This window comes from Podarcis gaigeae (genome assembly GCF_964106915.1).
Source record: "Podarcis gaigeae genome assembly, chromosome: 2".
Classification (NCBI taxonomy): domain Eukaryota; kingdom Metazoa; phylum Chordata; class Lepidosauria; order Squamata; family Lacertidae; genus Podarcis; species Podarcis gaigeae.
The window spans coordinates 32,768,208-32,777,149 of record NC_139679.1 but is presented as its reverse complement, the minus strand read 5'-3'; the positions used below and the strand labels follow the sequence as shown (position 1 = coordinate 32,777,149).

The following is an 8,942-nucleotide window of genomic DNA, read 5'->3' as shown; positions in this document are numbered from 1 at the left end:
TTGAAAGGCATTTCAAACTACCAAACTATCTTCCAAAGCTTTACAGGGAAGGAATTCTGTAAGTGGTAGAGTAGATGCCTAATGTCTGCTGAAGTAGATTGGATGATTTAAAAAAAAAAAAAAAGCAAGTGCTTCCTCTTAAGGAAGAGTGTGACTTGCAAGTTATGTAAGGACCAAGTTATTTAAAGGGCTTTGTACGTCATGGCCAAGTCTTTGAATGGTGTGCAGGATAGGAACCCTGGTGTAATAGTGCTCCCAGATGGTCAGTCCCCTGTAAGCTGAGCTGCGTTCTGCGTCACCTGACCTCCGTAACCCACATAAATCAGGCAAGTTAGGCAACTTAGTATGACCGCATACTCTGCATAATTCTTTTATTCATCCTGGGCAGCGTCAAGAAGCTCTGCAAGGCTTGAGTCTTCCCCTGGCTTCTAGATACCTTACTCAGCAAGGTTCTAGAGACCTTACTCTGGCTTCTGAGATTTCACCTTTCAAGCATATCTTTATGGTTGCGTATGCTAGGAATTTACTCTTTATGTAAAGAGGGAGCAAGCACATACCCCCATGTCCAGTGGAATTGTTGTATTCAGCCAGTGTTGCAAGGGCTCATATAGTAGTTTTAAGGCGCTGGGACTCGACCTGCAGAGGAAAAACTAACACATGCAACCCCCTAGTCTGCAGTAAAATGGCAAGATTGTGAGGATGCTATTGCAGTTGCTAGGTCTGAATTTGGATAGCAAGTCTAAAGGCATTTGATGTTCTGAAAAGTGCCCCAAGCTACTTGGGTAGTTTGGTGGCTCCATTGCAACAATCCCGCAACAATCCCTTAAAATCCCGTAAATGAAGAGTGCTTTCTAAAGCAATACCGTACTTGTCATCACTTGAGCGTTGAGTTAAGTGGAACTACTGCACCTGTTGGTCCTTTTCTGTTATAAGTCTGTCATCCATGGTCAGCCACCTCCACAACAGAGAACTGGGTATCCATGCTTACCTGTCCCGCGCTGTTGCTTAATGCCAGGCAAAACAACTCACCTATAATCTGATCATGGGTGAGATGACTGACCTTGTGCACATAACTGAGATATGGGTAGGTGAATTGGAGGGCCCTGACCTTAGCTTGTGTTGCCTATCTTGGTATTTGGTGCAGCATCAGGCAAGATTGGAGCAACAGGGAAGGGATGTAGTGGTTGCTGCATTAAATTTCATCAGAAGGGCCAACCCATCTGGGAGCTGGATGTGAGGGTTTTTTACCTCTGTTGGGTGACAGATACAGGACAGGGATGTAGTTGGTGTCCTGTCCACCCACCTGCCTGACCTGGTGGAGAATTTCAGGATGTTAGTGCTGAGGGACTTCAAGACCCATGCAGGGCCTGTTGTGCCCAGGCCTGCTCAGAATTTCCTGGGTACCATAGGGCTGTCTCAATAAATTGTGCACTCAACACATACTGGTGGTCATGCCCTAAATATCATCTTTGCTACTGAGTGATTGGGGAAGGATCTGGTGGTGATTATCACCCCATTGACCCAAGAGAGAGATCAAATCTGATGTATTTCTGAATGATCAGGGGGATTTTTCAGGCAGCATGGCTGTTGCTTCTGTTGAGGCCCTACTTTCATTTTAAAATGGCAGGATAGAGAAATTGATATAATTGCTCCTAGACCAATTTCAGAATTGTTTTCAGGCTGCTTTACTACAAAAACAGGTTTGGTCACCCTGACTGATCACTTTTATCGGGAGAGAAACCCTGTAACCCTGTGGATTCTTGATCTCTGAGACATTTAGTATCATCATTGAACACTGTGCTCTGGAACAACTCAGAGGGATGGGAACTCAGAAGCACCTTATTTCTGTAGTTCTTCTCTCACCTGCTAGGTCATTACCAGAAAGCAGTACTTGGATATTGTTGCCCAATCCTGTGTGTGCAGAAGAACCTTGCCCAGCCTGCCAAAGGACAGAGCCATTGGGCAAGTTGAGGATTCTCAGTGTAGAAAACATTCTAAAGGTCAGGAAGCTTTTAATTCCCTCTCGTTCCAAGAAATGGTGTACAAAGACGCATATACTGAACAGCTATTACCTGTCATACGCACAGAATCCTGACAGGTGTTGTGCTTGCTGGCTGCTTCTGCTGAAAAATATTTCTGTAAGCAAATATGTAATTCTGTCACATGATGGGAAGCGATAGCAGCCCTAGCAAAGGAAAACAAGTTGCTGCATGCTGATTGAAGGGAAGGCAGGAGACCTTGTTTGTGGGGCTGTTTTCTCGCTCTGCTCAGCTGGGATGCCAGGCGAGCTAGGACCTCCAAAAATAGGGTCTGCTTTGTAGATTGTTTCAAATGTTTTTCTACAGCAAAATTAAAAATATATATGCAAATATGCACAAATTTCTTTGGCAGTATTCAAATGACAGCGTAAAATGTACACTTCTAGCAGAGTGGCTGATCCAGGGCTAGGTATGAGCCGAGGGTTGGGCCCGGAGGCAGGGGGAGTTGTGTGACGGCATTGGTCCCCTGCCCAATAAGTCACTTTAGATTCTGACACTAGCAGGATGTCTCTCATTTCAAGCTGCAGAAGGCAAACTTTCAAATCGTTGCTATGAGGAATACATGCATCCCATATGAACAGGGCTAGTTTATGAAATAAGGCCTCCATGCCAGCTATGGGTCTTTGAGTTGTTGGTTTTAGCTGCCTTCACTCTTGAGATGAAAAGCCAGTTTCTAGCCCAGTAATTTGCTCATCCTGATCTCATTGTGTAGTGTTCTCATGCTTTGTTATATCAAAGGCAAATGGGACATGCTTGCATTCATTGTCACAGTGTCTGTAAACAGGGGGTTCCTTACAAAACCCAGAATAACAACAAAGCAGAGCTGTGGGATGTCTCATTACTGCTCCTTGCAGTTGCACTGTTTACCATCCAGTGCCTGCTGAGGTACCCAAGGAAAGTAGATTATTGAAGTTTATTTTTACAGAGTCAGAAACTTGGCATATTTCTTCAGGAAGAGAGGGAAGATAAACCTCTTCCCATCAGGCTGCTCTGATGCGGTTGCTTTTTGGTTGGTGGCCAGTTCTAAAGGGGCAGGAGGACGGATATCATTGGGAATGGCCATTCTGTCCTGAGCCAGTTACGTCTGGAATCAACTGGCTGATTGAAGAAAGAAAAGTTTCCAAGATTGGGAGATGCCTTTCTAGGGTACGTAGGGTTATATCCAGTGCCAGTCATAATGGAGGAGACACACTGAAGTTAATCAGAGTGGCTAACAAGGTGTCTACCTGATGGGATACAACCCTTTGCTGTTAAGTTTGGGATATGAGACCAGTTTCATTCTGTGAGATGGCAGCACTTGAAGTGGGAAATTGGTGGAAATGCATTGATGTTTTCGAAAAGAGGAAATGCATACATTTCATAGTTTCCACCATTTTCACCACATAATTTGGGTAATATTCTTGCTTATTCAAAACTCAAGATGCAACAAAACGCAGCAAGTTAGCGTTATACAACAATGCATAGTTTCCTTTAAAAGACTGTAAATTTTGAAGTTTCGCTGTCTGCACAATTTGAACTGAACTTCAGTGTAGAACTTCAGTTCCGTGCATTTCTCTTCTGTTGGAGATAGCTGCGTATATTCTGGAAAACCCACAAAGGTTGTCAAGAGGTTCCAGAAAGCAGGGCTAACAGTGGACTTTGAAAACAGTGGTTTGCAGAATCGGGCTGCTGGGTTCTGGGATCTACACAAGCCGATTGTGGAGCAAGCTTGACCCATTAACTATTGCACATCGACAGGTGGGATGTAAATTGAAACCCTGACTTATATTCAAAAGGGGGAGGCTGGAGGGCAGGGCAGCTCAGTTACCAAATCTCATGGCAAATAGCATGAGCGGAATATCCTCAAAATAGCCATGGGGAAGATATATAACAGGAGACACTGCTGGAAATAGACAGTCCTCAACAGGAGATTACCCACACATGCTCAGTGTTTTCCAAGGAAAGTCGTATCAGGAGCAGAAACCATAGCTAACATCCCACCAGTCTTTCAGGTGCAAGCGTCACAGAGAAGAGAATCCTTTGGGTCTCAAGACACTTCAAAGTCGTCTGGGTTGCCGTGTGCTTTTTTTATTATTCCTCAACACCATTTTTCAGTCCTGTCTCGCTGGTCTCTTGCTCTTCCTTCTACCTCTGCCACAATGAAGTACTACTACCCAGACTCACTTCCCAGGTATAGGCGATATACCCGAGGCCTGAAAACTGTGCGTTTCCCCAATGACGTTCTCTTCCTGGACCATATTAGGCAGAGCGACCTGGAGCAGGTGGGCCGTTTCATCCGTGCCAGGAAGGTCACCTTGGACACTATCTACCCCTCAGGTAAGTAGGACGTGGGTGAACCTAACTGAAGGGTGGTTGAATGAGCCTAATCCCAAAGTCAGGCTGTGTATTACAAACTAGGTCATGTTTTTCCCTCTAACACTTACATCAGTATAGGGAGCTATGTCACTTGAAATCCTTTTGCTAGACATTTGGGTATTGAACAGATTCTAAGGTGATAGATGCTAAGAAAACTATGCCAATGTACAGCGCACTCTCTGAGAAAATATAAATCCCTTTACTAATCTGCTAATGCAGCTTGTTCCTGTGTGAATAAAATATGGCTGCTGAGTTGAGAACAGAACAATATATCCAGTGGCAGGATGAACAGAGCAGCTTCATGCCCAGCCATAAAGCTGAATCAGTGTTTCTTTGAGCCGTTTCCCCCAGCTATGATCTCAGCATGAAAGACTGCACTTAAAAAAGAAATCCAGTAGTCACAGGAATTTCAACAGTTACAGCTACTATGGCCCAGTAGATTGTTAGAGTGTGTTTGCTTCTTACTGACTTCCATCACACTTGACTTTCGTAACGTTGACTCAGTACTGCAGAAGGCCATAGAAGCCTTGATCGAGGTGCTGTTCTTACAAACTGCTTACTTAATTCCCCAAATAGGTTTCTGGAACTCACTCAGCCTTGGTTAACATAATATTCTTTTTCTCCATGCAAAGAACCTGGTGGGCCAAAAATTGTCCCCTCTGTGTGCCATTTCCCCAACATTTATAAGATAATTCAATCTAAAAAATGTAAAGGCCCTGGTTTAGTTTTCTGAGAGAAAAAAGATGCATTTTGCTTCTAGACAACTCCTCCCCACTGTCTCAAGCATGTTAGCACAGCTGCCTTTTTGTGGGATGTTTTCCTAAGATTATGGCTGATCAGGTTGTGGCTGATGCATTGCCTTCTCCCATTAGGTATGGCTGCCCTCCATGAAGCTGTGCTTTCTGGGAACCTTGATTGCGTCAAGCTGTTGGTGAAATATGGTGCTGACATCAACCAGAAAGATGAGGACGGCTGGACACCCCTACACATGGCTTGCAGTGACGGTCACACTGATATTGCAAGGTCAGAGATGCAAATTATGTTAACCTTTAATCTCTAGCCTAGCCATGCCCACCCTCTCTTGACAGGCCACAAACTTGGCCAAGGAAAATGGGGAGGGAAATAGGGCTTGCTCAACAGTGAATGCTAGGCTTAGACTTGAGATGATGACATGTCTGTTGGCTAGATGACCATCCAATAGGTAGTGCTAGTCTTTGGACACTAGCAGTGATGTTTTGTGTTGGCGTGTTATGTGACCTATGATATCTTCCAAATATATAGGATATCTCAAGTAAGAAGGTAAGAATGGAAACCAGCTATAAGAGAAGACTGATCTTTTTATGGAAAGAGGAAAGCTTTACATTGAAACTAACAGCCAATTCACAAGTCCTCTGTATCATCTTGTTTATGAAAGCATAGGGAAAACTGCATGTTTGAACTAAACTGTGCATGTGGGTATGTGTGTCAATTCTGTCCTTGTCTCATCACCTCATTCTTTAATCCTGCAGGTACCTCATCTCTCTTGGGGCCCAGCGTGATGCTACCAATGATGAAGGGGAGAAGCCATCCGACCTAATTGACCCAGAGTACAAGGAGCTTGTGGAGCTTTTCAAAGCAGCCCGAGTAGACTAAGCTAGTGCCACTCAGCTCTTTCCCATGTGGAGTTCAGCCTCCATGGTAGGCAGCAGCATTTGTTGCATGCTGCAGGGAGGCTAGCAAAGTTGCCCCTACTACGTTGGCAAGAGTGTACGGCCTCCTAAAAGAGACCACAGTTTGGTTGTAATGTGTATGTATGAGAGTGGCTACCTTGGGGTTTATCAGAGAGCTATGCTTGGGATAGCCCTTCCAGAAAATGTAAACTTCTCTACCATGTGGCCCATTTTCTGGTACCTGCTACGGTCAGGCTTTAGTTAAAATGAGTCTAATGGCTGGGACACACTGGCCCAAACGGCACTGTTGTGCAGGAGGTTCACACAGGTGATTATGAAATGAACTGGACTGGGTACCAATTTGTGTGAACATACACCTTCCAATTATTATCTGGCAATGACTGATTTGAACAGTGCTTTCTCAAAGACATTCAACCTATTCAGGCCTGAAGAATCCTCACACGATTATCACAAAGAGAAAATAGCCCAACTTCAAGCTGGTATCTTTCTGCTGTATATATTATCCTAAAAATGTCATGTATAAAGTCTCACATGTTTGCTCCTAGATTTGCTTTTCTACTGTTATTTTTTATGTGGCTCTGAAACAGCTTTTTATTTTTTCAATAAAGTAATTTCTACAACCTTGGGTTATTTTTATTTCCCCCTATTCTTGGGAAGGCTAGCCACACTTACTGCTCAGCCACTTTGTTTCCCAGGATGCCCTTAGACTGTTCCCTAGCTGCACCTGAGATTTTGGATATGAAATGAGGAAATGAATTCTAAAGGAAAGTAGAACAGCTTAAAAAGCAGAACAAGATATAGTGACTAATGCCTAAAAGTTCTCATTCATACACATCTAGCTGTTTAACTTTGATGGAGGACATGTATTAACCTTGAAGTTGTCCATTAGACATTGTCCCTGTTGCACCATTATTTCATTCTGTTAAGTATGGGTCAATGTCCTCCTAGTGGTGCAGTAATAAAATTGTTAGCACATTTGCAAAGCTAAGCAGGGTCTGGTATGGTTTCAGATTAGATGTTGAGATTCCTGCACTGCAGGGAGTTGGACTTGATGACCCTTGGGGTCCCTTCCAATGCTACAATTCTGTATTATTAAATTATGCAACTTGAGTATTTTTTTTGCAGCACTTAAAATATGTGCAGCATACTATAGCTCAGGTGATTGGACTAGATGATCCTCGTGGTCCCTTCCAACTCTACAATTCTATGAATCTTTGCATGCTCTTTTCTCTGGAAGGCAGAAGAATGAAATGGCAATGCAAGATGGTGGATATTAGCCCTCAGCTGTGCAATGTTTCTGATAATTGCACAGTCTATGGTACACCACAGAGTTTGAAGAAATTAAATAATTGGGCTTCTTTTGTTTGTGGCTGCTTCTTTCTGATAGGTTTCAGGTACAGAGGTGTTGTTCCTGCAACCTATCACTTGGAAGGGGAATAAGAGGCCTGTAATAAAGTTCTTACTATTTTTGTCCCAAATGACTTGAGTTGGCTTTAGTAATGACTTGGCAAATGCATGAACAAGACGGGAAGAAAATTAGATATGGCATTTCTTGGAGAAGAGTCAATGCTTGGAGGTTTGTCCACTCAGAGACACCTGATAAGTGCTAAATACTACTTCCCAGTTGGATAGTTTGTCTCTTGGTGAAAATCAGTAGTGAATCACTTGCACCATCTGGGTCAGCATGCTGTGACAGAAGTAGGGCAGCTCTGCACAACTCACAGTTGCTTCAGGCTTCCTACATATTTGGTTAGGTGTCACTGTGGTTGCCATCTAAGCATACATCACCATGCAGAGCTATTGTCAGGGCTCACTCTATAATACACTGCACATGCATTAAGTTTGGGGACACTGCTCAACATCCTGAGATCCTCAGCTTTACTTTTAAATAACTTTTAGCCCTGGCAATAGATGATAGGCACAGATAATGCCCAATATGATGATAAGCAAGGTGATGTACAAGATTGGTCAGAAGTCAGGGCTTCAGTGTCCAGCAAGGATCTTTGATCTGCCCTTGTCTAGTAAGCAAAAACAACTGGTTTTCTCTTATTTTTACCTACATTTGTTTGGCTAAATTTAGGAGACTTTTGTTGAAAACTTAGTTCCTAATGTGTTGGAGTTGTACTAAACCAGGAAGTCTCCACTCCCATGATTCCCCTTCCGAATGCAGCACTTTAAAATGCTTCTACAGAACACTGTGTAATGACAAAAACCCATTCAAATGGGCAAGTTAAAAAACGAATTTTAAAAATACTACAAGTGTGTGAGAGAGAAAGGGATTGCTTTTGTATTGCTATTTGAAAGTGTCAATCTATATAGTGTGCCCTATCCTGAAGGCTTGGGCAAGGTCTAAAATTAATCCTACACCAGAAAAAAAATAACATTTCCTAATTAATGGGAAATTTCTCCATCCTTTCTGTCAACCATGCATCCTAAATGCCATCCCAAAGAGAGCTAGATCTCGGAAAACTGGAGAAGGCTCTTTTCAGATTGCAAGTCGAATACAAACACGGAAAATGTTAATGTAAATGTGTGAAATCATGTCAATGATTTCCCCCCGTAATCACAGAATTGCCCACACTTAGTTGGCGTAGACTTAGAGAGTAATGATTATGAAAACAGGATGTGGAGAGAAGCCTCAAACGTCCACAAAACGGGACACACGGTAAATTGGGGGGCGGGTAGCGCTCAGTTGGATCCTGACCCAAGCCTGGGAAGTGGCGACTCTGCTTTGGGCAATGCCGACTTCGCGAAGCTCACAAAGGAGGGAAACGCGATTTCTTTTAAGAAGCCTCCGTCCCGCTCCGGCTCCTGCCCCATTTCCCCGTTTCTGGAGACCCTCCCCGCCCTCTCCCACGTCTCCCAGAGCTTCTCTTCC

General features: G+C 43.6%; 1 protein-coding gene across 1 annotated transcript; it reads left to right on the top strand.

Annotated features, from left to right (window-relative positions):
• Positions 1–3,840: 3,840 nt before the first annotated feature.
• PPP1R27 (protein phosphatase 1 regulatory subunit 27) lies at positions 3,841–6,684 on the top strand. The gene is made up of 3 exons (XM_083727870.1): positions 3,841–4,355; positions 5,267–5,417; positions 5,903–6,684. Exons 1-3 carry the CDS (start codon positions 4,178–4,180, stop codon positions 6,024–6,026), a joined length of 453 nt encoding a protein of 150 aa, XP_083583996.1. The 5' UTR covers positions 3,841–4,177; the 3' UTR covers positions 6,027–6,684.
• Positions 6,685–8,942: the final 2,258 nt, after the last annotated feature.

What these genes read in the sequence shown, in the direction of transcription:
- PPP1R27 (XM_083727870.1), top strand. Translation starts at nt 4,178, where the DNA reads ATGAAGTACTACTACCCAGACTCACTTCCCAGGTATAGGCGATATACC. An exon ending in GGACACTATCTACCCCTCAG is followed by an intron (nt 4,356 to 5,266) that starts GTAAGTAGGACG and finishes TTCTCCCATTAG; the next exon opens with GTATGGCTGCCCTCCATGAA. An exon ending in GGTCACACTGATATTGCAAG is followed by an intron (nt 5,418 to 5,902) that starts GTCAGAGATGCA and finishes TTAATCCTGCAG; the next exon opens with GTACCTCATCTCTCTTGGGG.